Raw genomic sequence first — 27,842 nt, 5'->3', positions numbered from 1 at the left:
CTGATCTCCTCCGTGTACCGCACCTCATCACTTCTGTATCCTGACTGATCTCCTCCGTGTACCGCACCTCATCACTTCTGTATCCTGACTGATCTCCTCCGTGTACTGCACTGTTATGTCCCCTGGACACTCTGTGTCTCTCAGGTGCCGCTGGCAATGCTGCCAGTATCTGCTCAGCAAGTTACACACACAGGCCGATGTACTACTTAACCAGAGCAAGGTTTATTACTCGGAACATTATGGCATTCTTACATGGAGGAGTCTTATTCCAAACAGCTTCTGTCCTTATCAGATGTAATCCCTTCTCAGCCTCATGTGTCTGCTTCCAGTTCCCCTCACCCCCTGTCTGACTTCCTGGTACAGCTCCTCCTCCCCCATCATGCATCAGGAGAAAGAGGGTAAAGGTCACAGTGATCTATCACAAACATCACACCTCCTTTCCTTCCCAAAAAAAAAAAAACATAACAAGAGAACAAATGTTGAACACATAACATAACAAGGCAAGCGAGATCAGTTCAGCAAGTAGTATCTCCAACTCAGTTCTGTGATTTCCGCAGCACTTCATGAGCCCTTTGTCTCTGTTCCCTGACCTCCAATGTGTCCCGTAAGATTTCAGCACTTTGCCAGCGCGGCGTTTGACGTCTTTGACGGGTAGACTTACGCAGAGGCACAGCACCGGGAGGGATAGAGTCAGTCAAAGGTTCTGGAGATGTCAGTGGGCGTCCCACAGACAAATCAGTCTCTGTAACTCCAGGCACATGTCCGGGCTCCTCAGGAATATGGCCACCAACCGGTTCAGGGTTTGGTTGTAAACTTGTGGGATCATGCCAGACACCATGCCATATGTCACCAGCAGAGTTCAGAGTAGACTCTGGTGGGTGGTTAGAAAGAGGGGTCGGTTTTGTCACTAGTGGCCGGCAAATGCGTTTCCTCAATTGTGAAAGGTGTCGCCGAACACAAATGCCTTCCTCCAGGCGGACAAGGTACATTCTTCTGCCAAGAGTTCCATCAATAACGCCAGGAAGCCAAGGAGGCAAAGCTCTGTAATTCCGAGACCATACAAGATCACCGGCACGGAATCCCAGACGGCCCGGCGGAGGAGGTGTTGGTGACTGTTCCTGCGGACGAACTAAATCAAGTTTGGTGCGGAGATGCCTGCCAAACATAAGAAAAGCCGGTGACAGCCCAGTAGTAGCGTGTTTCGTGTTACGGTACATGATCAAGAATTCCAGCAGCTTCTCTTCTGACAGTCCAACCTGGTCCAGAGTGGACAGTAAGTGCTTCTTAAATGTCTGCACAAATCGTTCTGCCAGCCCATTTGAAGCTGGATGATAAGGAGCTGTTTTGTAGTGTTGGACGCCCAAGCCACTAAGGAAGGATTGAAACTCATGCGATGTAAATTGAGTTCCATTGTCGGAGACTATGGCTGTTGGCAAGCCATATTGAGCAAAGAGCTTCCTTAAGACTAGAATGGTAGCAGCTGAGGTAATAGAAGGCATTTGAAAAACCTCCGGCCATTTTGAATGCGCATCTACCACGATCAAATACATTTTACCCTGGATGGGGCCAGCAAAATCAAGATGGAGTCTGGACCACGGTTCTGTTGGCCATGGCCAAGGTTGCAGGGTTCCTCTCTTTTGGGGTCGCTGGGCTTGACAGCACCCAGGACATTGAGCAACATAATCTTCAATTGCTGTATCCATTTGTGGCCACCAAACATAGCTCCGGGCTCGCTGCTTCATGCGCACCACACCAGGATGGCCTTCATGCAGTATCCTTAGCATGGTTGATTGCAAGTACTGGGGTACAATCACTCTATTGCCCCATTGTAGGCAACCAGCATTAGTCACAAGCTCACATTTTCTGGCAAAGTACGGACGAAATTCACCTGAAACTCTCTCTGGCCATCCAGTCTGAACATAAGAGAATATCTGAGACAGGAAAGGATCTGTGGCTGTATGTCTGGCAATCAGGGAGGTGGACATGCAAGATTGTGGCCTGTGTACTTCCACTACACGTACCTCTCTTAGTGGGTGGTCATCTCTTAGTGGCAATCTGGAAAATGCATCTGCATTTCCATGGGTATCATGGGAGCGGTATCTGATAGAATAAGCATAAGCTCCTAAAAATAAAGCGTACCTTTGTAAGCGAGATGCGGTTGTTGTAGAAATTCCTTTCTGAGGGTTCAGTATTGACAACAGAGGTTTGTGGTCAGTGATAAGTGTGAACTCCCGACCATAGATGTACGCGTGAAATTTTTTTGTGGCCCATACAATGGCCAAAGCTTCCTTGTCAATCTGGGAGTAGTTTTGTTCTGCTGAGGTTAAAGACCTGGAGGCAAAAGAAATGGGGCGCTCCGTGCCATCCGGCATGACATGGGAAAGCACGGCACCCAGTCCATAAGGCGAGGCATCACAAGCCAGGATGACGGGTTTCTTTAAATCATAGTGGACCAGAACTCGAGAAGACAGAATGAGTTCTTTAGAAAGCCGAAAAGCTTCTTCACATTTGTCTGTCCATATCCATTTAGCTCTTGCATCCAGCAAGCAATGTAATGGGTAGAGCTGGTGTGCTAGGTTCGGCAAGAAACGGTGGTAGTAATTTAGGAGGCCAAGGTAGGACCTGAGCTGGGTGACATTCCGGGGGGTAGGGGCATGGGTAAGGGCTTTAACCTTTTCTTCAGTAGTGTGTAACCCATGTCGGTCCACCGTGTGGGCACAAAACTCCAGTTGAGACTTGAGAAATTCGCATTTTGAAAGATTGACACGCAAACCATACTTTTGGAGTCTCTCTAGCACAGCTTCAACATTCTTTCTGTGTTCTTAATCAGTGGGACCAGTGATGAGCATGTCATCCAGTAGACATTGGGTGAAAGGTATTCCTGCCAGTACCTCATCCATGATCCGCTGCCAGATGGCTGGAGCTGGGGCTATGCCAAAAACCATGCGGTTATACTGGAATAATCCTTTATGAGTGTTAATGGTCAACAGATGGCGTGAATCTGGGTGTACTTGCAGTTGCAGGTAAGCTTGCTTTAAGTCTATTTTTGTAAACTTTTGCCCCCCAGCCAGTGAGCCAAATAAATCTTCAAGTCGAGGCAATGGGTATTGATCCACAAGAAGTTGGTTGTTCAGAGCTACCCTGAAATCACCACAAATCCTAATGTCTCCATTCTTTTTCTTGACAGGCACAATTGGTGATGCCCATTCACTTCTATCCACTTTCGTTATGATCTTTTCAGCCAATAGGTGGTCCAGCTCTGCTTCCACTTTTTTTCGCAAGGCAAAAGGTACTGATCTTGCCTTACAAAAACGAGGTGTAGCACCAGGCTTCAAGAGGAGGTGGGCCATCTTTCCTTTTACGGTGCCCAAAGAGTCCTCAAAAACCTCTTTAAAACGTGACTTCAGGGATTCCACCCAATGGTCTACTTTAGAAAGCAATGTACATTGGGCAATGGTAAAAGGAGGCATGCCCAGGGCTTTGATCCAGTCCCTTCCATACAGCGGAGGACCTCCATTCCTTACAACATAAAGGCGTAGACTTTGACTGCGGTTGCCTAATGTAACAAGGGGTTTTACATAACCCAAGGGCTGTAGTAGTTCCTTGCTGTAGGTTTGTAGTGTGAGCTTTGTAGGTTTTAGCGGCAGGGACAGACCCGATGCCTTTAAATCAGTCCATGAAATGACAGACACAGCTGCCCCTGTATCAACATCCATGGAGACAGGACAGCCATTGAGTGTGACATCCACTTTAATCGCAGGAGTACTCCCAGCTACTTGAAACAGTCCAACATGCTGGACACATGTCTCCTCATCAGAGCTAAAACCGTTATTGTCCATATCCACACGGAATGTCTGTTTACGTCTATCTTTTGTGGTAGTGTTCGGGGAGCGAGAGCTGCGGCAAACGCGCCCAATATGACCAGTCTTTCCACAGCGAAAACAAACGACATCCTTGAACTTGCAAGCAGGCGCACTGTGAGTAGTGTTACCACAACGGTAGCAAGTCGGGGTCCCAGAGACAGAAGAATTAGGGTGGCGAGGTTTAAGCTGAGTGGCAGGGGACGGCCGTCTCGAGCGTTGAGTGATAGCGGTGTGGAATATTTCCTCACACTGGCTTGCAGGAGTTGTAGGTGGTGCCCTCAGTAGGGTGGCGTCCCGTGTTGCCAACTCCATGACCGTAGCAAGGTCAGTGGCTTTCGTCAGAGTCAAGTCGGGTTCTGTGAGTAACCGTTTCTGTATGGCTGGGTCGCAGAGTCCCATGACGAACATGTCACGGAGAGCCGTCTGTAGGTAGTCTCCAAACTGACAAGTGGCAGCTAGTTTACGTAAAGCAATGATATATGTCTTTATATCCTCCCCGGCCTGCTGCCTTCTACTGTAGAATTTAAACCGCTCTGCGATTTCTAACGGCTTCGGGTTGTAGTGTGTATGTAGCGTCTGAATTAACTCAGGCAGGGACTTAGAGGCTGGCTTGTCTGGAGAAACAAGGTCTCTGAGGGTTCCATATGCAGCTTGACCCAATGCAGTGAGAAAAACTGCACTTCTCTTTTCAACAGTCACATTATTTGCTTCCATATACTGTTCCAGCCTCTCCACCCAGGAGATCCATGACTCAGCTGCAGGATCAAATGGTTGAATAAACCCTATGAAGGCCATGTGTGCTAAAATCCACAATCCTCGTCGCCACTGTTATGTCCCCTGGACACTCTGTGTCTCTCAGGTGCCGCTGGCAATGCTGCCAGTATCTGCTCAGCAAGTTACACACACAGGCCGATGTACTACTTAACCAGAGCAAGGTTTATTACTCGGAACATTATGGCATTCTTACATGGAGGAGTCTTATTCCAAACAGCTTCTGTCCTTATCAGATGCAATCCCTTCTCAGCCTCATGTGTCTGCTTCCGGTTCCCCTCACCCCCTGTCTGACTTCCTGGTACAGCTCCTCCTCCCCCATCATGCATCAGGAGAAAGAGGGTAAAGGTCACAGTGATCTATCACAAACATCACACGCACCTCATCACTTCTGTATCCTGACTGATCTCCTCCGTGTACCGCACCTCATCACTTCTGTATCCTGACTGATCTCCTCCGTGTACCGCACCTCATCACTTCTGTATCCTGACTGATCTCCTCCGTGTACCGCACCTCATCACTTCTGTATCCTGACTGATCTCCCCCGTGTACTGCACCTCATCACTTCTGTATCCTGACTGATCTCCTCCGTGTACCGCACCTCATCACTTCTGTATCCTGACTGATCTCCTCCGTGTACCGCACCTCATCACTTCTGTATCCTGACTGATCTCCTCCGTGTACCGCACCTCATCACTTCTGTATCCTGACTGATCTCCTCCGTGTACCGCACCTCATCACTTCTGTATCCTGACTGATCTCCTCCGTGTACCGCACCTCATCACTTCTGTATCCTGACTGATCTCCCCCGTGTACTGCACCTCATCACTTCTGTATCCTGACTGATCTCCTCCGTGTACCGCACCTCATCACTTCTGTATCCTGACTGATCTCCTCCGTGTACCGCACCTCATCACTTCTGTATCCTGTCTGATCTCCTCCGTGTACCGCACCTCATCACTTCTGTATCCTGACTTATCTCCCCGTGTACCGCACCTCATCACTTCTGTATTCTGACTGATCTCCTCCGTGTACCGCACCTCATCACTTCTGTATCCTGTCTGATCTCCTCCGTGTACCGCACCTCATCACTTCTGTATCCTGACTGATCTCCTCCGTGTACCGCACCTCATCACTTCTGTATCCTGACTGATCTCCCCCGTGTACCGCACCTCATCACTTCTGTATCCTGTCTGATCTCCTCCGTGTACCGCACCTCATCACTTCTGTATCCTGACTGATCTCCCCCGTGTACCGCACCTCATCACTTCTGTATCCTGACTGATCTCCTCCGTGTACCGCACCTCATCACTTCTGTATCCTGACTGATCTCCTCCGTGTACCGCACCTCATCACTTCTGTATCCTGACTGATCTCCTCCGTGTACCGCACCTCATCACTTCTGTATCCTGACTGATCTCCCCCGTGTACCGCACCTCATCACTTCTGTATCCTGACTGATCTCCTCCGTGTACCGCACCTCATCACTTCTGTATCCTGACTGATCTCCTCCGTGTACCGCACCTCATCACTTCTGTATCCTGTCTGATCTCCTCCGTGTACCGCACCTCATCACTTCTGTATCCTGACTGATCTCCCCCGTGTACCGCACCTCATCACTTCTGTATCCTGACTGATCTCCTCCGTGTACCGCACCTCATCACTTCTGTATCCTGACTGATCTCCTCCGTGTACCGCACCTCATCACTTCTGTATCCTGACTGATCTCCCCGTGTACCGCACCTCATCACTTCTGTATCCTGACTGATCTCTCCGTGTACCGCACCTCATCACTTCTGTATCCTGACTGATCTCCTCCGTGTACCGCACCTCATCACTTCTGTATCCTGACTGATCTCCTCCGTGTACCGCACCTCATCACTTCTGTATCCTGACTGATCTCCTCCGTGTACCGCACCTCATCACTTCTGTATCCTGACTGATCTCCTCCGTGTACCGCACCTCATCACTTCTGTATCCTGACTGATCTCCCCCGTGTACTGCACCTCATCACTTCTGTATCCTGACTGATCTCCTCCGTGTACCGCCCCTCATCACTTCTGTATCCTGACTGATCTCCCCCGTGTACCGCACCTCATCACTTCTGTATCCTGACTGATCTCCTCCGTGTACCGCACCTCATCACTTCTGTATCCTGACTGATCTCCCCCGTGTACCGCCCCTCATCACTTCTGTATCCTGACTGATCTCCTCCGTGTACCGCACCTCATCACTTCTGTATCCTGACTGATCTCCTCCGTGTACCGCACCTCATCACTTCTGTATCCTGACTGATCTCCTCCGTGTACCGCACCTCATCACTTCTGTATCCTGACTGATCTCCTCCGTGTACCGCACCTCATCACTTCTGTATCCTGACTGATCTCCTCCGTGTACCGCACCTCATCACTTCTGTATCCTGACTGATCTCCTCCGTGTACCGCACCTCATCACTTCTGTATCCTGACTGATCTCCTCCGTGTACCGCACCTCATCACTTCTGTATCCTGACTGATCTCCTCCGTGTACCTCACCTCATCACTTCTGTATCCTGACTGATCTCCTCCGTGTACCGCACCTCATCACTTCTGTATTCTGACTGATCTCCTCCGTGTACCGCACCTCATCACTTCTGTATCCTGACTGATCTCCCCCGTGTACTGCACCTCATCACTTCTGTATCCTGACTGATCTCCCCCGTGTACCGCACCTCATCACTTCTGTATCCTGACTGATCTCCTCCGTGTACCGCACCTCATCACTTCTGTATCCTGACTGATCTCCTCCGTGTACCGCACCTCATCACTTCTGTATCCTGACTGATCTCCTCCGTGTACCCCACCTCATCACTTCTGTATCCTGACTGATCTCCCTCGTGTACCGCACCTCATCACTTCTGTATCCTGACTGATCTCCCCCGTGTACCGCACCTCATCACTTCTGTATCCTGACTGATCTCCTCCGTGTACCGCACCTCATCACTTCTGTATCCTGACTGATCTCCTCCGTGTACCGCACCTCATCACTTCTGTATCCTGACTGATCTCCTCCGTGTACCGCACCTCATCACTTCTGTATCCTGACTGATCTCCCCCGTGTACCGCACCTCATCACTTCTGTAACCTGACCGACTGGCCCTGTGTACCGCACCTCATCACTTCTGTATCCTGACTGATCTCCCCCGTGTACCGCACCTCATCACTTCTGTATCCTGACCGATCGGCCCCGTGTACCCCACCTCATCACTTCTGTCAGGGAGCCTTGGGGCCGGATCTGGTCAGACGTTCATAATTTCATCCAATTCCTTTCTCGCCGTCTTATCGATCTTTATCTGAGCATGATGGTGGTTATGATAGTGGAGGATTGGAGTCCTCTTCTTCCTCAGTGTGGGAAGTCCGTACTTTTAGCTCCAGGATGTTGAACAGGGTCTGAAGAGTCTTGGTCAGTCTGGGATGTATGGTCAGGTGCTTGTTTTCCTGCAGAAGACGTCTTCTTCCTATTAACATTAGGAAAGGGCCGGACAGGAGATCTGATCCTGAAGTCTGTTTACTGCAAATATCCTGCAGGGGGCGTGGACCTCCTCAGTCCTGCTGGCCTCCTCCTTCTTATGAGTAGATGGTGTTCCTGAGGAGCCAATTAGATAAGAAGATGAAGGGATTCCTCACGTCACAGCCACTGCTTCCTTCCACCTTGTATCGTTTCCACTTGTGCTCCGGCCTCTGAGTTTCTGGAAGGAGCAGTCTGAGAACAGATTTCAGAGGCTTCTCCCAACCTATTTAAGGGGTGCTCTCACTTCGACAAGTCGCATTTGTCCTAAAGTGTGCCAGCATGGCCACCACTGATAGATTGCAGGGTGGTCGTAACCATAGAAACGAGCAGTGTATAATGTGATGGAAAAATTAATTCAGCCAGCAAAGGAAGCAATATGGAGAATCACAATACATTAGTAAGAGCCTGGTATTCACTTTCTCTACATGATAAATGCCATTTACTGACGTGAGAGGACCCCTTTAATAAAGCAACTGAATTCATGGTGGTCATGTCTGTTGACGCTCCTGGGTTATCCTTCGCCCTGTGCTCCTTTCTGCTTCCATCTGTTAACGCTCCTGGGTTATCCTCCCGCCCTGTGGTCCTTTCTGCTTCCGTCTGTTGACGCTCCTGGGTTATCCTCCCACCATGTGGTCCTTTCTGCTTCTGTCTGTTGACGCTCCTGGGTTATCCTCCCGCCATGTGGCCCTTTCTGCTTCTGTCTGTTGATGCTCCTGGGTTATCCTCCCCCCATGTGGCCCTTTCTGCTTAGATCTGTTGATGCTCCTAGGTTATCCTCCTGCCCTGTGGTCCTTTCTGCTTCCATCTGTTGACGCTCCTGGGTTATCCTCCTGCCCTATGGTCCTTTCTGCTTTCATCTGTTGACACTCCTGGGTTATCCTCCTGTCCTCTGGTCCTTTCTGCTTCCATCTGTTGACGCTCCTGGGTTATCCTCCTGCCCTCTGGTCCTTTCTGCTTCCATCTGTTGACGCTCCTGTGTTATCCTCCTGCCCTGTGGTCCTTTCTGCTTCCATCTGTTGACGCTCCTGGGTTATCCTCCTGTCCTGTGATGCACAGCAGGAGAACTTGTTCCCGATCCTCTGTGCTTCAGCAATGAGCATGAGCTTTCCTACTGTGCATGGTTCAGCCCTAGCACTGTGGCTCATATAAACAGACAGGGAAGGTTGAGGGTTCTTCCTCTCGTGGATGTAATGTTATTCTATCCTTGGTGGAAGCAAACTCTGTTAGCAGTTCACCTGATGGTGGAAGAGGACCAGGTAGCCAACCTCCTTAGCAGTGTCACCTGGATCAAAGAGAGTGGTGCTTTAACCAAGTAATATTTTAAAACATCACTAACTTATAGGGCAAACCAGTGATAGACCTGTCTACAACCAGGAAGAGTCAGAAGAAGATGTTCTCCTGTTAGTGATCTCCTGATTGGAGTAGATTCTTGGACTTCAGCCTGGCATATGCTTCCCCCAGCAGTAACCCCAAGCAAGAGTCATTGTAAAAAAAAATTTAAGAGTGCAGCCATTGCCATCCGAATCGTTCCCTTCATGGCGTAGAGCCCGGTTATCTTTGGGGCACATTTATAATTCCAAGATCAAGGGTCTTCCTCTCTCTTCCTGGTTACTGAGGATTATTCTTGGGCAGAGAGAGGTTTCAGGCCCAGTTATAGCCACGATGATTCGGAAACCAATTACTTTTGCAGCTTTATAAAAAAGTTGGGGGATTTGTAGGTTCCTCTAACCTTTGCAACCCTAACCCCTCACGTTAGTAAGATTTGGCTAGAAAGAAAAGGGTGATGTCCCCTTCCTCTGTATCTACCCTCTTGGATTGCTTCTCTGGGTTGGTGGTCACATTCTCTCTACCTGTCCAGGGGGTGCCGTGAGTATAAAGGAATCCCTTATTGTTTACCGCAATTATATGAAGTCAATTAGGGTTGGGGGCTCACTCAACCGCTATGTCTCCCGACCCCTTCCCCCTCATACACATACATGTTCAGTCTGCTCAGATAAGAAATGTCACAGATTCTTTTCCCTGAATCTCCAGGATTTTCCTACAGTGGTGGAGCACTTGATCTTGAGTAGTAGGGATTTTCCGATCCAGTCATTTCTACTCTACCAGCCATCAGAAAGAAGAGGACGTCTCACATTCACCTTACAGTTAGAGACTTCAGCTTCTTCAAAGAGTTTATATCTTGACTTGTTCTGTTGTCTCTACTCATCTAGATTATTTTACAGGACGATCTTTACAAAAATGTAAATCCCAGTAGTATTGATGCACAGACTGTATTTCCCGATGTAAGGAGTGAAAGTTGAGTCTTTGGATGGAAGAGCAGCTCCAGGCCTGGGATTTCTGTGTGGGGTGACTGGATTAGTTTGGGATTTAGCAGAAAGTTGTTGAGGAGCAGAACATTGTTATTTAGGCCCCGATCACTAAACCTAGAAGTGAAGGAGCTAAGAGAAGGGTCTGATCTATAGACGGATCTACAGGAGGCCATGTATTCAGTCACTTTGTGCTTGTGTCTCCACAGATGGATCTAAGAGGAGATGTCCCCGTCCTCTGTATTCCCAGGACTCTCCGGAGGAGAAGCTCCCAGAGAACCATCAGGTAGATGGAGCTGAAGTCTCCTCAGAATCTGACCAGAAAGGGATTGAACCAAAGATCATTTGCCATTTTTCTTCTTTAGGATGAAAATCTGATGGATATTAAGGTTGAGGTTAAAGATGAAGCAGAAAAGGAGACGGATTTATGGGGCGATCAGCAGGGTAAGGAGGGGGCTGTCATGGCTGTTATCAGGGTCATATAGAGAACCAGTGATAAACTTGGACCTTTTCATTCCATGGAACTCCCCAGCAAAGGAAGACCAAAAGTGACCTCTGCTGCAGAGGAGAAGTTCATTACAGTTACAGCCTCAGAATCCCCAAATTATCAGCATCTCAAATTCCAGCTTCCAGAAGTGCTTCACGAGATCGAGTACTGGACACGTCTCACCATCACCTGTTCAGAGGAGACTGAGAGGACCAGGCATTTATGGTCGAACTTCTGGAAAAAAAGCAACTATTGAGGAAGAACAAGAGAATTGCTTGGGCCAAGAAACACCAGGAATAGACATTAGACCAGTGGAAATCTGCACCTTGGTTCCAGCCACCATGTCTCTGTGAGACACAGAAAAGGTGACGGATGGTTTTTACATGTGTGTTTGGTTCCCCCCGTGAAGCATGGAGGAGGAGGTGTGATGATGTGGGGGTGCTCTGCAGGTGACACAGTTCACTCATGACCAGCTTGGCTACCCCAGCAATCTGCAGAGACATGCCCTGCCATCTGGTTTAGACTTAAGCCTCATGCAGACGTCTGTGGAACACGGTCCGTGAGATACCGGACTGGCATTGCAGGAGCGCACGGCGTCATTGGTTGCTATGATGCTGTGCGGTCCTGCAATGCCAGTCCGGTATCTCACTGGCCGTGTTCCACGGACGTCTGCATGAGGCTTTATTGCGACCATCATTTGTTTTTAACACGACAATGACCCCAAACATCTCCAGGCTATCTGACTAAGAAGGAGGGGGATGGAGGGCTGCATCAGATGACATGGCCTCCACAGCCACCCGACCTAAACCCAACGGAGATGGTTTGGGAAGAGTTGGACGCAGAGTGAAGGAAAAGCAGCGACAAGAGCTCAGCATCTCAGCACTATTTAACCCCATATGTGGTCCTTCATCATCCTCATGTCTTCAATATGAATCTACAGTGTAGAAAATAATGGAAAAATCCATGGAATGAAAAGGTCCAAACTAATCTCTTGTGCTGTAGATACTACTCCCATCATCTCATCATCACATGTAATACTCTCTCCTGTCCCTGTGTGTTTCCTACAGATGGACTCATAGAAGGAAATCCCCCCGAGAGATGTCCCAGTCCTCTGTATTCCCAGGACTGTCCAGAGGAGAAGCTCCCAGAGAACCATCAGGTAGATGGAGCTGAAGTCTCTCCAGAATCTGACCAGAAAGGGACTGAACCAAAGACCATTTTAAATTTTTCTTCTTTAGGCTGAAAATCTGATGGATATTAAGGTTGAGGTTAAAGATGAATCAGAAGAGGAGACGGATTTATGGGGCGATCAGCAGTGTAAGGAGGGGGGCTGTCATGGGTCACCTGGATACTACTCCCATCATCTCATCATCACATGTAATAATCTCTCCTGTCCCTGTGTGTTTCCTACAGATGGACTCATAGAAGGAAATCCCCCCGAGAGATGTCTCCATGAGGTGGACATTCCAGGAGATGTGACCACAGGTATGCAATAATGAATGGAGAAAGTGAATTGGGAGGCTTCTTCAGGTGAGACTCCACCTTAGAGCTCCTATGAGGGGTGCACTAGGATCGGGCTTTTGAAAATGGAATATATCAGAATGTATCAGAAAAGTAGATTGTGGTCAGAGAGAAGAAGAGCTTTTTTTTTTTTTTTTTTTACATAATTTTAATTAAATTTTTCACCAACAGTATCCATAAGTAAATGAAATACAAACATCTATGCATTGTTCTTTACATGATCAGGATATAATGACATGTCAACAACATTAGTCAATAAATGCATAGCATAACATTGCAATATAAACCGTCCCCCCCACCCTCCCCCCTCCTCCTTTTACCCTCCCACCACCCTTATGGGGGGGGGGGGGGAGAGGCGGGACGTGAAAGAAAGAAGAGAGAAAGAAAAAAAATAGATATTCCTTCGTCAATCCAGCCCTAGAGTAACCAGTTTTTCCAAAGTACATCAATTTTTCTTACTTTTTTACTATGGCCCTCCATCACCCGTTCTTCCTTAATGAGGTTATCCACTGCTTTTCTCCACTGTCCCACTGTCGGAAGATCTGCCCCAACCCATTTCTTAAGTATGAGAAGTCTAGCTTGAAGTAACACTTTACAGAGAACCACACGTGTATCTCTATTTAAGTTCAGATGTTCAATTGCCCCTAATATACAAATCACAGGATCTTCGGATATTTGGACCTTCAAAATTGGATATACAGTCTGCTATTTCTCTCCAATATCTAAACAGTCTTGGGCATCTCCAAAAGCAATGTATTAAATCTGCGTTCTTTCTCCCGCATTTTGAACATTTATCCGAGGCTCTCACACCCATTATTTTCAGTATCCGTCGGGACCGATGCAGCCTATGGACTACAAAAAAACTGTGAAATCTTATGTGAGCCCCTATTGGAGACCTCAGAATAACTTCTGAGGGCATCTTTCCATTTATCTTCCGTAAAAGATTGAAGTTCATTCTCCCATTTTTTTCTAGCGAGTATTGTGAAGAAGACCTTTTAAGATGGTAACAATCAGGTCACTCTCTGTTGGTGGCTGTAGACAACCATTGTGGCCAATGGAGGAAGGGAGAGATTGAACTTTGGAGGCAGATGAAAGGCGTGAGTCAGTTGAAATGTTGAAGTCCCCAGATGTATGAGTTCACCGCTGCTCTCTATGGCAGAGACCAAAGCAGCAGACAGGACGGGAGACGGCACGTGTGCACTCTGCGCGCACCGTCTCCTCATACAGCTGATCGGCGGGGGTGCTGGGTGTCGGGACCCCGCCGATCTGATATTGATGACCTCTCCTGAGGACAGGTCCTCAGTAGTAAAAGCCTGGACAACCCCTTTAAGATACTCCAGTGCGGGAAACCCAAATCAAAGGATTTCCTTGTCTAGATACATGAGGTCCCCTCTGTAGGCATTAGCTCTTATACCAAATATTGCAACCAAGTCATAGCCACGATTATGTTTAATTAGTCGTAATAATATCAGTATTATTTTGGTTTCTCTATAGTGGTATTTTTAGATTTTTTTTTTTTTTATGCTGCTATTTTGTTCTTGCGTAGCGGTATTATTTAGTTCTTGTATGTTGGTATTATTTTGGCTCTTGTATATCTATATTATTTAGTTCTTGGATTTTTTTTTGTGTAGTTGTATTACCTTGAGTTCATTTATGGCAGTATTTTGGTTCTTGTCTAGCAATATTACTGTGTCTTGGTTCTGTGATGGCATTATTATCTTGGTTCTTGTGCAGCGGTATTATTTTGGTTCATTTATGGCGCTATAATGTTGACTCTTTATGGCGGTATTATTTTGGTTCTTGTACAGAGCATAAGGGTATGCCCACCTGATGGATTTTGAAAAGCCCACCTCAGTACGGCACGATATCAGAATGCATTTTAAAGCCATTTTTTAAGATGCAGCTTTTGATGGGGTTTTTTTGTATAAAACTAATCAGCCGCTTAAAGCCGCAGTGGTTGTCTGATCGCAGTTTAGCTCCATTCAGTTGATCGAAGGTTCGAGCAGGTCTCCGGCATCTGAATTGTTTCTTTGAATGCTCCACCATGTGAGAAGAAAGGAGATGAGACATCTGTGATTGTCTCGTGCCGTAGAGCGATGGTGCGGGTGATAAATCTCTTTACCTGTCCTATAAATCATAGTGTGTCCCCCCCCTCGATGTCTTCTCCATGAAGAGAGGCGCTACCGACGACGCAGGGGCGCCCGGGCGTCATACTGGGCAACTCTGTGATGAATAGAGAAGGTAATTACACACACGCATATATCACACGGCTCCGTAGACAGAAATATTAACCCCATAATGACCACGCACAGGCAGTGCTGGGCCCCGGTGTAAACGCCTAGATCCTGTTCATATTGAGGATTTTGATGCTGCGGCATATACCGCAGCCGATGTTGCCGCGGTTTCTTTTCTAGTAGGGCAGTTATAGCTTTGTCCCGCCAACCTGTGAGCGGCAGTGCTGCCACCTATTGAAAACAACAGGAGGCAGACAGAACACAGCCGCCGGCGGGATTTATCCACCCTTGGTTCATAGCGATGCTCCCCTTCCACCCTGCAGTCGGGTCATCAGACTTTATTGTGCACATATCGGGCATTCACACAACAACATGATAAAAAATTCTTCTAGTTAATAGGGCAGGACTACACGGCGATATTGGGGGAAGCAGGTGTTGTGTGTCCACGGATCGCAGTGTAGCAGTGCTGCCATAGAAATGAACGGGGTCTACGGCAGCACTGCTACACTGCGATCAGTGGTTGTTGTTGTAATAATCCAAAGAATTTTATATCAGGTAACGCAGAGTGAATCATGAACGGCATAAAGAAAACCCCAGCCCCAATCCCTCTCTGACGGGGATTGAGCATACTGGGCCAGTTCAGGCCATGGTTCTAGTCTGCCTGCCCAGAAGTCCATGGGATCAGGGAACACATTATGCGCCAGAGTCCAGGTAGGACTGAACATGGGTAAGGCTGGAGGTCTCCATTTGCTGATTTATCTCAGCCTGGCACGCTGCATGAAATAATGGCTCCGTCATGTGGTAATTTTATCTCATAGGGACCACTATAAAAACAAAACTGTGGTATCGCTGTAATCGTACTGACCTGGAGAATGAAGAGAACAGGTCAGTTTTATCTCATAGGGAACGCTGTAAAAACAAAACCCATAAAACTATATAAATGTGGTATCACTGTAATCGTACTGATCTGGAGAATGAAGAGAACAGGTCAGTTTTATCTCAAAGGGAACGCTGTAAAAACACAACCCATAAAACTATATAAATGTGGTATTGCTGTAATCGTACTGACCCAGAGAATGAAGAGAACAGGTCAGTTTTATCTCATAGGGAACGCTGGAAAAACAAACCCATAAAACTATATAAATGTGGTATCACTGTAATCGTACTGACCTGGGGAATGAAGAGAACAGGTCAGTTTTATCTCATATAGAACACTGTAAAAACAAAACCCATAAAACTATATAAATGTGGTATTGCTGTAATCGTACTGACTCGGAGAATGAAGAGAACAGGTCAGTTTTATCTCATAGGGAACGCTGGAAAAACAAACCCATAAAACTATATAAATGTGGTATCACTGTAATCGTACTGACCTGGGGAATGAAGAGAACAGGTCAGTTTTATCTCATAGGGAACACCGTAAAAACAAACCCATAAAACTATATAAATGTGGTATCACTGTAATCGTACTGACCTGGGGAATGAAGAGAACAGGTCAGTTTTATCTCATAGGGAACACTGTAAAAACAAAACCCATAGAACTATATAAATGTGGTATCACTGTAATCGTACTGACTCGGAGAATGAAGAGAACAGGTCAGTTTTATCTCATAGGGAACGCTGGAAAAACAAACCCATAAAACTATATAAATGTGGTATCACTGTAATCGTACTGACCTTCGTTTCTGCTATTTAACTCGGGAGCTTTTACCGAGTCCTATATTTTTGTGTGTCCCTCTTTTGGGGTTTATATTGGGTGGACATTGTCCCCCCGCTCCTTCCCTGGGACACTGTGGGTTAACCTTTTGTTTCGTCATAAAACTATATAAATGTGGTATCTCTGTAATCGTACTGACCCTGAGAATGAAGGGAACAGGTCAGTTTTATCTCATAGGGAACGCTGTAAAAACAAAACCCATAAAACTATATAAATGTGGTATCACTGTAATCGTACTGACCTGGAGAATGAAGAGAACAGGTCAGTTTTATCTCATAGGGAACGCTAGAAAAACGAAACCCATAAAACGATATAAATGTGGTATCACTGTAATCGGACTGACCCGGAGAATGAAGGGAACAGGTCAGTTTTATCTCATAGGGAACGATGTAACAACAAAACCCATAAACTATATAAATGTGATATCACTGTAATCGTACTGACCAGAGAATGAAGAGAACAGGTCAGTTTTATCTCATAGGGAACAATGTAAAAACAAAACCCATAAAACTATATAAATGTGGTATCACTGTAATCGTACTGACCTGGAGAATGAAGAGAACAGGTCAGTTTTATCTCCTAGGAAACAATGTAAAAACAAAACCCATAAAACTATATAAATGTGGTATCACTGTAATCGTACTGACCAGAGAATGAAGAGAACAGGTCAGTTTTATCTCATAGGGAACAATGTAAAAACAAAACCCATAAAACTATATAAATGTGGTATCACTGTAATCGTACTGACCTGGAGAATGAAGAGAACAGGTCAGTTTTATCTCCTAGGAAACAATGTAAAAACAAAACCCATAAAACTATATAAATGTGGTATCACTGTAGTCGTACTGACCGGAGAATGAAGGGAACAGGTCAGTTTTATCTGATAGGGAACGCCGTAAAAACAAAACCCATAAAACTATATAAATGTGGTATCTCTGTAATCGTACTGACCTGGAGAATGAAGAGAACAGGTCAGTTTTATCTCATAGGGAACGCTGTAAAAACAAAACCCATAAAACTATATAAATGTGGTATCACTGTAATCGTACTGACCCAGAGAATGAAGAGAACAGGTCAGTTTTATCTCATAGGGAACGCTGTAAAAACAAAACCCATAAAACTATATAAATGTGGAATCACTGTAATCGTACTGACCCGGAGAATGAAGGGAACAGGTCAGTTTTATCTCATAGGGAACGCTGTAAAAACAAAACCCATAAAACTATATAAATGTGGAATCACTATAATCGTACTGACCCGGGGAATGAAGAGAACAGGTCAGTTTTATCTCATAGGGAACGCTGTAAAAACAAAACCCATAGAACTATGCCGCAATTGTGTGTTTTTTCCAATACTACTTCATATGGAATTTTTTTCCACTTCCCACTACAGTTCAGCTTTGCCAAACTTGTATTTACATTCTATACAGAAAGGGGAGAAATACTCTCCACTGCCAGACACTTTGGATGGCAGTTTATGTCTTGGGAGAACAAAAGGATCAGTCGAAAATATTAATTTCGTCCAATCCTTGTGTCCCCAACATCATCTGTTCGTAGAGAGTATGCAGCTCCCCACACACATTAGTGTGTCGGCCAAACGCCCTGTTCTCGGCAGGTTAGGCTGACAAGACTAATGTGAATGGTCAGCTTAAGTGTAGTCCAAAGTCCTAGACTTCCTGATTAATTTATGCTAGGCTGTGGTCTGATGGCCCTTTTCTGCCTGTTTTTCAGTGAGTATTCTGTGCCATAATCCACTAACAAATCCGTCTTTCATTGTAGTTAATGGGAAGTTTATGCCATAATTTATACAACACTGTTTCTAAAACAGTTGCAGAAAAATAAAAGTGATGTCTGCCTTCTTGGCATGGTTTTTAGGCTTGTTTATCTGCTGGAGATTTGGGTGTATTTGAGCATACCCTCAAAGTCTTATCCAAAACAATATTAGTCTAGAATAACAGGGATCAAATACAAAGACCGGCTTTTTATGCTGGTCTTTGTTCCCCGATCACATCCCCCCCCCTTCCCCGATGCTGCCAGAGGATTCACCTAATTTATGATGAGGCGCGCACCTTATCAGAAATCAGGCACACATCCGGAAGTCTGTGCGGCTGGAGTCATTTTTGCTCTTCTTTTACACATGTATTTAGGCGTAAAAAATAGTAAATTTTCTGTAGCCGAATACCTGGCCCCCATGATGTCCTCACCACTTGGAGTTGAGGATGGCACAAAAACATACTGGCATTTAAAAAGTCACAAAAAAAGATTCTTGCAATTATTTTTATGCCAAAAACTGGTGCGAAAATGTTTGTAAATGACCCCCTACATATTTAGGTTATTTTTGGTGCAAATCTAAAGGGAGGACTTTACACTTCTTCCTGCTGGATCCAGTTGTGTCTACGAATCAAATCACTATCAAAAACTGCATGTATGTTTACAGCCTTAGGCCTCTTTTGCACGGTCAGTATTTGGTCAGTATTTTTGCATCAGTATTTGTAAGCCAAAACCAGGAGTGGGTCCAAAACACAGAAGAGGCACAAACATTTCTATTATACCTTTTCTCTGCAGGTCCCTCTTCTGGCTTTGGCTTACAAATACTGACCAAATACTTATCAAATACTGACCGTGTGAAAGAGGCCTTATTGGAATGTTACAAATTGAATTACTTTATGAATTAACCAACAAATCACAACATCTATTTTTAATCCTAACAGAAAATCCCAGTAAGACGTCTGATGGGAACATCATGTTATCACAGAATTATATAGAAGACGATGGAGCCATCGTGCAGCGCTCTTCAGGAGAAAACCTAATTACCTTGATTGTATATCCGGGACTTAACGTTACATATCTTTCGTGTAATCCGCCTAATCACGAGGAACCTTCTCCTGACCAATCACAGATTGTTACCACAAGTCCAGATCTATCATATAATCCTCCTAATCATAAGGAACCTTCTATTGACCAATCGCAGATCGTTACCACAAGGCAGAAACGGGATAAAAGGTTCCAGTGTGGAGAATGTGAAAAACGGTTTACAAGCAGCTCATGTCTTTCTAAACACAGAAGAATTCACACAGGAGAGAAGCCATATTCATGTTCGGTATGTGGGAAACGTTTCACAAGGAAATCAGATCTTATAAAACATGAGAGAATTCATACAGGGGAGAAGCCATATTCATGTTCAGAGTGTGAGAAATGTTTCACAGAAAAATCAAGCCTCCTTATACATCAAAGAATACATACAGGAGAAAAGCCGTACCCATGTCCAGAATGTGGAAAACGTTTTACAAATACATCACATCTTATTAAGCATAAGAGAATTCACACAGGAGAGAAGCTGTATTCATGTTCAGAATGTGGGAAATGTTTCACAGAAAAATCAAGTGTCCTCATACATCAGCGCATTCATACAGGAGAGAAGCCGTATTCATGTTCAGAATGTGGGAAATGTTTTACAAGTAAATCACATCTTGTAAAGCATGAGCGAATTCACACAGGAGAGAAGCCGTATTCGTGTTCAGTATGTGGGAAGCGTTTTACAGAAACTTCAAGCCTTCTTATACATCAGAGAATTCACACAGGTGTGAAGCCATTTTCTTGTGCAGAATGTGGAAAATGTTTTACAAATAAATCACATCTTATAAAACATAAGAAAATTCACACAGGAGAGAGGCCGCATTCATGTTCAGAATGTGGGAAATGTTTTATAGAAAAAGCCAAACTTCGTTATCACCAGAGCATTCACACAGGAGAGAAGCCGTATTCATGTGCAGTATGTAAAAAATGTTTCACAAATAAATCATATCTTGTTAGACATGAGAGAAGTCACACAGGACAGAAGACATTTTGATGTTTTACAAGTAAATAAAAGTTCAAAACTCATCATTCACATTATATTTTTTGTTTGGAATGTAGGAAATGTTATAAAAGGTGGAAAAGTAACCCATCAGTTTTTTCACAGACCATTAAAAGGCTATGAACACCTTAAGGGACATTTTTTTCTGACTGCATTTTTACTCATTTTGGGCTAAAAATAATTTTTTAAATTTTTTTTTCGTTTTTGTTCTACAGGGTTAAGTTTCAAGAAAAACGAATGCACAGTAGTATTGATATTAAGATTGTGTTGGATTCTCCAGCATTTAAACATATAATAATCCTAAACGGTGAAAAGACTGCCGATGAAATGTAACTTAATAAATTCGTAAAACGATAATCCACAATTGGTGGACAATTGAAAACCATAGAACACAAAAAAGTGGTGAACCTCGAAGTGTCACCTCATCAGATGCAGTCAGAGATGTCGCCAATCTAAAAGTCATAGAGTGCACAATTTTCAGTTAAAATAATATTTCAGTTTGGGATGAGCGAAGAGAGCTTTGGATGAATGCTGCATACAGCATTAAAATAATACGGCCTCCGATGAGGCGAAGTTCGTTATTCCCGAAGTCTCGCGAGACCTCAGTGAATAACTTTAGGTATTTGATTATTAAACTTAAAAACCATTTTAAAACAGGTGTCCGAAGTCGGCTTCAGTTTCGACTGGTACTGAAGTTGACTTTGGATCTAAGTTTTGAAATGTTTTTTAAGTAGAAAAATCAAATACCGAAGAGGTCTTGAGAACTTCGCCTCATTGGAGGCCGTACATTTTAATGCTGTATGGAGACGGATCTCCGTACAGCATTAATCCGAAGTTTTGAGCGAAGCGACTTCGGATCTAGGATCTCTCATCTCTAATTGCAGTATTAAAGATGTACGGTGGCATCCGAGTGGTAAGGAAAAACATTCTATTCTTACCGCCTCTTCAGACACGGTAGGATGTTCCCTGCCGTCACCCGAATGTCTCCAATGAGTCTGGGAAGAGCACAGAGGCGGTAATGATGTCCTAATGTATCCCTGCATTGCCCTACCAGGCGGACACTGTCCATGATAAGAGTGACCCTGTCTGGAACCTGCCCCTTACCTACTCACCCTGTTACACCCCTATCTGTATGTCCCCACATCCCCTAAAAGGCTCATCAGGGAACCGCACAATACAGCAGGGACTTGTGTAAGCGAGCTAGTTAGGGAATAACCTGCCCATAAGCATGTGACTAGTGCTAGTAATGCAGCACAGCGGCTGAAGACAGTGCCGCAGTGGATAATTGAAGGTCATATACAGTGCCTGATGCTGATGGAGTGCCATGCTAAGATTTGCTTGCGTCTCACTGTCTGACTTCACGTTATCGTGAGACTTGAGCAATATTATCAGAGAATTCCATTAAACAAAGGTAAGTATATAAACAACAATACACTGCATTAGGGTTGTTGCGGGTATCGAAATTTCGATACCCAATCGATACTTTTGTCCCGGTATCGATACGATACCGGGATTTCCGTTTTTCGATACTGGGCTGCGCTTCTGCGCAGTCTAGTATCTCTGAACATGAGCGCGCTGCTATCGGCGCGCTCATGTTCTCTCTCAGCAGCACGGGGAGAAGGAAGCTGTCCTCCCTCCCCCTGTGCTGCTGCCGCTGCCACCAATGAGAAGAGAGGGGCGGAGGAGGGGCGGCAATGAGAAGAGAGGGGCGGAGGAGGGGCGGCAATGAGAAGAGAGGGGGTGGAGGAGGGGCGGCAATGAGAAGAGAGGGGCGGAGGAGGGGCGGGCGCACTGCGCCACCAATGATAGGATTACTATCAGAGCGATGGGAGGAGACATCAGCTTCACTAGTGGGCGTTCCTTTTCCCTGCGCTGCGATTGGACAGCGCTACAGCCAGGGAGAAGGAACGCCCACTAGTGAAGCTGATGTCTCCTCCCATCGCTCCGATAGTAATCAGCAGCATGTGGAGCAGGAGAGGAGACAGTAATGGGGCACTGCGGGCGAACGGAGCGGCGCCCAGGACTAAATGGTGAGTGCTGAGACATCGCTAGGCGCCGCTCTGTGTGGCCTAATAGTGAAAGTCTGGACTCATATACAGTAGTCAGTCTTTAACACATACAGGAGGCGGGTGCCGGCAGCAGAATCGCATTGCCGGCACCCTGCCCCTGACAGGGAGCTGCGATCAGCGGCAGTTAACTGCCGCTGATCTGCTAGTACCCGCCTCCTGTATAAAGGGGTAAAATCATTGGTGGTGCAGTGTGCCCCCCCCCCCTCAATCCCCCCATCCCATTAAAATCATTGGTGGCACAGTGCGCCGGCCCCTCTCAACCCTCCAGTATTAAAATCATTGGTGGCAGTGGCCACAGGGACCTCTCCACTCCCCCTCATTGGTGGCAGTGGCAGCTTCTGATCGGAGCCCCAGCTGTGTAAGCCTGGGGCTCCGATCGGTTACCATGGCAGCCAGGAAGCCCTGGTTGCCATGGTAACATCCCTGATGCTGTGTGCACAAAGCACAGAGCAGCAGGGACAGTGTGGAGTCCTATTCACCCTGATAGAGATCTATCAGGGTGAATAGGAAAAGGGATGAAAGATCCCAGGTTCTAGCCCCTAAGGGGGGAAATAGTTATTAAATAAAAAGTGAAAAAAAAAAAACACTAAAATATGAAGTATAAATCACCCCCCTTTTCCCAATTTCACATATAAAATATATAAATAAACATATTACATCGCCACGTCAGAAAAGTCCAAACTATTAAAATATAAAAAAAAAATCTAGGTGGTGAATGCCGGAACAGAAAAAATAAAATAAAAACTGCGCGATTCGCCATTTTTAAAAATGAGGAATGCACGTGGCTTTTTTTGTTTATTTTTTTCGCGTGGTATCGAATGGTATCGAGTATCGCAATACTTTTTCATGGTATCGAAACCGAATCAAAAATTTGGTATCGCAACAACTCTACACTGCATGCAGACAACCAGAAACCATAAATGTAAACCGGGAGATCCAAACTGCACCGATATTACGAGGGTTTGTACTGCCACACTTGTGGCTTCTCACGGCTCAGTAGCCAGGTTTATGATAGTGGAGCCATCAGGGACCTTGCAGTAGACAATGTATTGGATACCAATCTAGGAAGGGAGAGTTACTCACGAGGGACAGCGACCAATAAGTGGGGCCTCCCCTTTGGGGGTGTACTTCTCTATGTACGCCACTGGCTGCCTTATATCCAGATAAGATATCATACTCTAACTCAGTGTTCCTCAACCAGTGTGCCTCCAGCTGTTGCAAAACTACAACTCCCAGCATGCCCGGACAGCCTTTGGCTGTGCGGGCATGCTGGGAGGTGTAGTTTTGCAACAGCTGGAGGCACACTGGTTGGGAAACACTGCTCTAACTGATGGATCCACTATCATAAACCTGACTACTGGACCGTGAGAAGCCACAAGTGTGGCAGTACAAACCCTCGTAGTATCGGTGCAGTTTGGATCTCCCTTTTACATTTATGGTTTCTGGTTGTCCGCATGCAGTGTATTGTTGTTTATATACTTACCTTTGTTTAATGGGACATTATTTTAATAATTTGATTAAAAGTAAATTTTTAAGTAGGTTAATTACAGTGAATCTGCAATAGTTTATCTACAATGTTATCTGATTCTTCAGTGAGTTCATTGTCAGGGAATTCCTAGCAAAGGAGGTTACGTCACCTGCTTATAGCGATCCATCATAGGGGAAGGCAGTAAGATAGAGTGAATCCAGCGGTTACAGCCTGCATCGTCCGTCGCAGGTAACAAATATTTCGACACAGTGAGGTTATTGTACGTGAGACAACACCCCCTTAAATTGAGACAATACTCAACTGCCTTCAACCTGCTATTGTGGGGGATGGAGTGTTAAATATGGTCCGGCATTTCTTAATTTTGCAAGAAATGCTTAAGAAGGAGCCCAACAAAATATGGGGAGTTCTTGATGAAAGATAAAAGTTAAAAGGATTTAATTTGCATAAAAAGAAAAAGGTTACAAAATGTAAGAAGAGAAAGATAGATAAAGCATAACAAAAGAATCTCAAAAAGAAACGAACAAGCAATTACACAAGTTAAAATGAGTAAAAAAGTAATTCCCCAAGTAAGGGTCCATTCACACGTCTGTATTGTATTGAGGATCCGCAATACACCTGGCCGGCACCCCCCATAGAACTGCCTATTCTTGGACAAGAATAGGACATGTTCTATTTGTTTGCGGAGCCGCGGCCCGGAAGTTCGGAGCCGAAGCTCGGAGGTTTGGGGACCAGCATCGGAAATGCGGAGAGCACATGGTGTGCTCTCCGCATCTCTTCTGGCCCCATAGAGAATGAATGGGTCCACACCCGTTCCCGATATTGCGGAACGGATGCGGACCCATTTGCGGACGTGTGAATGAACCCTGAAAGTGTATGTGTGAATGTGTATGTAGAGAGCAACAGGTGTCTGTAAAAAAAAAATGTCATGAGACGAAGCCTTTTTAAAGTCTGAATCTCCAGAGTTACATTGTATCCTATATTTAACATATATGGTTAACAAGTAAAACCCCTTACATCATGATTTTCTAAATGATCCTTATATGTGAAGCTAATAATGATATGCTGAGGTAGGAGGGTTCCTAACCTTTCAAATACTATTGACGTCTCAAGATCTGTCAAAAATTGACACTCAACACAAGTGCTGGCCTTTCATGGTCCTTAAAATAAACCTAGCCTACTAAAAAGTGTTAGTATGTTATTTTACATGGAGGAATACAGGACCTCCACATCAATGCTCGCAACCCATGCCCCTTCCCTAATTCCTCCCTTATGATGTGTGCCAGTACAAAAAATCCCCCCTTACCTTTCAGATCAGACCCCCATATCATTTCTATCCCACAGGGAATGGTACTGTCACTTCTTGATTTCCTTGTAATGACGTCACCTGCAGATGTTTTCCGATGATTCAGTGGCAGTTGGAAGCTTGCATCCAGGCTAGAGAGCGTATCTCATCTTGTATCCAGGCTAGAGAGCGTATCTCATCTTGTATCCAGACTAGAGAGCATATCTCATCTTGTATCCAGGCTAGAGGACGTATCTCATCTTGTACCCAGGCTAGAGGCCGTATCTCATCTTGTATCCAGACTAGAGAGCGTATCTCATCTTGTATCAAGGCTAGAGAGCGTATCTCATCTTGTATCCAGACTAGAGAGCGTATCTCATCTTGTATCCAGACTAGAGAGCATATCTCATCTTGTATCCAGGCTAGAGGACGTATCTCATCTTGTACCCAGGCTAGAGGCCGTATCTCATCTTGTACCCAGGCTAGAGGCTGTATCTCATCTTGTATCCAGGCTAGAGGCTGTATCTCATCTTGTATCCAGGCTAGAGAGCGTATCTCATCTTGTATCCAGGCTAGAGAGCGTATCTCATCTTGTATCCAGGCTAGAGAGCGTATCTCATCTTGTATCCAGACTAGAGAGCATATCTCATCTTGTATCCAGGCTAGAGGACGTATCTCATCTTGTACCCAGGCTAGAGGCCGTATCTCATCTTGTACCCAGGCTAGAGGCCGTATCTCATCTTTTACCCAGGCTAGAGGCTGTATCTCATCTTGTATCCAGGCTAGAGGCTGTATCTCATCTTGTATCCAGGCTAGAGAGCGTATCTCATCTTGTATCCAGGCTAGAGAGCGTATCTCATCTTGTATCCAGGCTAGAGAGCGTATCTCATCTTGTATCCAGACTAGAGAGCGTATCTCATCTTGTATCCAGGCTAGAGAGCGTATCTCATCTTGTATCCAGACTAGAGAGCGTATCTCATCTTGTATCCAGACTAGAGAGCATATCTCATCTTGTATCCAGACTAGAGAGCGTATCTCATCTTGTATCCAGACTAGAGAGCATATCTCATCTTGTATCCAGGCTAGAGAGCGTATCTCATCTTGTATCCAGACTAGAGAGCATATCTCATCTTGTATCCAGGCTAGAGGACGTATCTCATCTTGTACCCAGGCTAGAGGCTGTATCTCATCTTGTACCCAGGCTAGAGGCCGTATCTCATCTTTTACCCAGGCTAGAGGCTGTATCTCATCTTGTATCCAGGCTAGAGGCTGTATCTCATCTTGTATCCAGGCTAGAGAGCGTATCTCATCTTGTATCCAGGCTAGAGAGCATATCTCATCTTGTATCCAGGCTAGAGAGCGTATCTCATCTTGTATCCAGACTAGAGAGCGTATCTCATCTTGTATCCAGACTAGAGAGCATATCTCATCTTGTATCCAGACTAGAGAGCGTATCTCATCTTGTATCCAGACTAGAGAGCATATCTCATCTTGTATCCAGGCTAGAGAGCGTATCTCATCTTGTATCCAGACTAGAGAGCATATCTCATCTTGTACCCAGGCTAGAGGCTGTATCTCATCTTGTATCCAGGCTAGAGGCCGTATCTCATCTTGTATCCAGACTAGAGAGCATATCTCATCTTGTACCCAGGCTAGAGGCTGTATCTCATCTTGTATCCAGGCTAGAGGCCGTATCTCATCTTGTATCCAGACTAGAGAGCATATCTCATCTTGTATCCAGGCTAGAGGCCGTATCTCATCTTGTACCCAGGCTAGAGGCTGTATCTCATCTTGTATCCAGGCTAGAGGCCGTATCTCATCTTGTACCCAGGCTAGAGGCTGTATCTCATCTTGTATCCAGGCTAGAGGACGTATCCCATCTTGTACCCAGGCTATAGAGAGTATCTCCTCTTGTATGCAGGCTAGAGGCCGCATCTGATCTTGTATCCAGGCTAGAGAGCGTATCTCATCTTGTATCCAGACTAGAGAGCATATCTCATCTTGTACCCAGGCTAGAGGCTGTATCTCATCTTGTATCCAGGCTAGAGGCCGTATCTCATCTTGTATCCAGACTAGAGAGCATATCTCATCTTGTACCCAGGCTAGAGGCTGTATCTCATCTTGTATCCAGGCTAGAGGCCGTATCTCATCTTGTATCCAGACTAGAGAGCATATCTCATCTTGTATCCAGGCTAGAGGCCGTATCTCATCTTGTACCCAGGCTAGAGGCTGTATCTCATCTTGTATCCAGGCTAGAGGCCGTATCTCATCTTGTACCCAGGCTAGAGGCTGTATCTCATCTTGTATCCAGGCTAGAGGACGTATCCCATCTTGTACCCAGGCTATAGAGAGTATCTCCTCTTGTATGCAGGCTAGAGGCCGCATCTGATCTTGTATCCAGGCTAGAGAGCGTATCTCATCTTGTATCCAGGCTAGAGGCCGTATATCATCTTGTGTCCAGAATAGAGGCCGAATATCATCTTGTATCCAGACTAGAGGCCGTATCTCATCTTGTATCCAGGCTAGAGGCCATATGTCATCTTGTATCCAGGCTAGAAACCGCATATCATCTTTTGTCCGGAATAGAGGCCGAATCTTATCTTGTATCCAGACTAGAGGCCGTATCTCATCTTGTATCGCGGCTAGAGGCCATATCTCATCTTGTATCCAGGATAGAGGCCGTATCTCATCTTGTATCC

General features: G+C 45.6%; 3 protein-coding genes across 3 annotated transcripts in view; 2 read left to right on the top strand and 1 right to left on the bottom strand.

The window, feature by feature from the left end:
• LOC120998324 (aspartic and glutamic acid-rich protein-like) overlaps positions 1 to 27,842 on the bottom strand; it is a 2,513,920-nt gene that overhangs the window by 1,193,457 nt on the left and 1,292,621 nt on the right. The gene's annotated exons all lie outside the window — the stretch shown is intronic.
• The window catches only part of LOC120998305 (gastrula zinc finger protein XlCGF26.1-like), a 4,064,644-nt gene that overhangs the window by 3,651,144 nt on the left and 385,658 nt on the right, over positions 1 to 27,842 (top strand). The window lies entirely within an intron of this gene.
• LOC120998312 (gastrula zinc finger protein XlCGF26.1-like) overlaps positions 1 to 27,842 on the top strand; it is a 422,105-nt gene that overhangs the window by 64,078 nt on the left and 330,185 nt on the right. The window contains exons 3-5 of the mRNA XM_040428969.1: positions 10,855 to 10,933; positions 12,390 to 12,461; positions 19,159 to 20,206. Of these exons, the coding sequence (XP_040284903.1) occupies positions 10,855 to 10,933; positions 12,390 to 12,461; positions 19,159 to 20,206 (1,199 nt within the window). The remainder of the gene's footprint in view (positions 1 to 10,854; positions 10,934 to 12,389; positions 12,462 to 19,158; positions 20,207 to 27,842) is intronic.

This window comes from Bufo bufo, chromosome 4, assembly GCF_905171765.1.
Source record: "Bufo bufo chromosome 4, aBufBuf1.1, whole genome shotgun sequence".
NCBI classification, from domain to species: Eukaryota; Metazoa; Chordata; class Amphibia; order Anura; family Bufonidae; genus Bufo; species Bufo bufo.
This window is presented reverse-complemented; position numbering and strand designations above follow the sequence as displayed.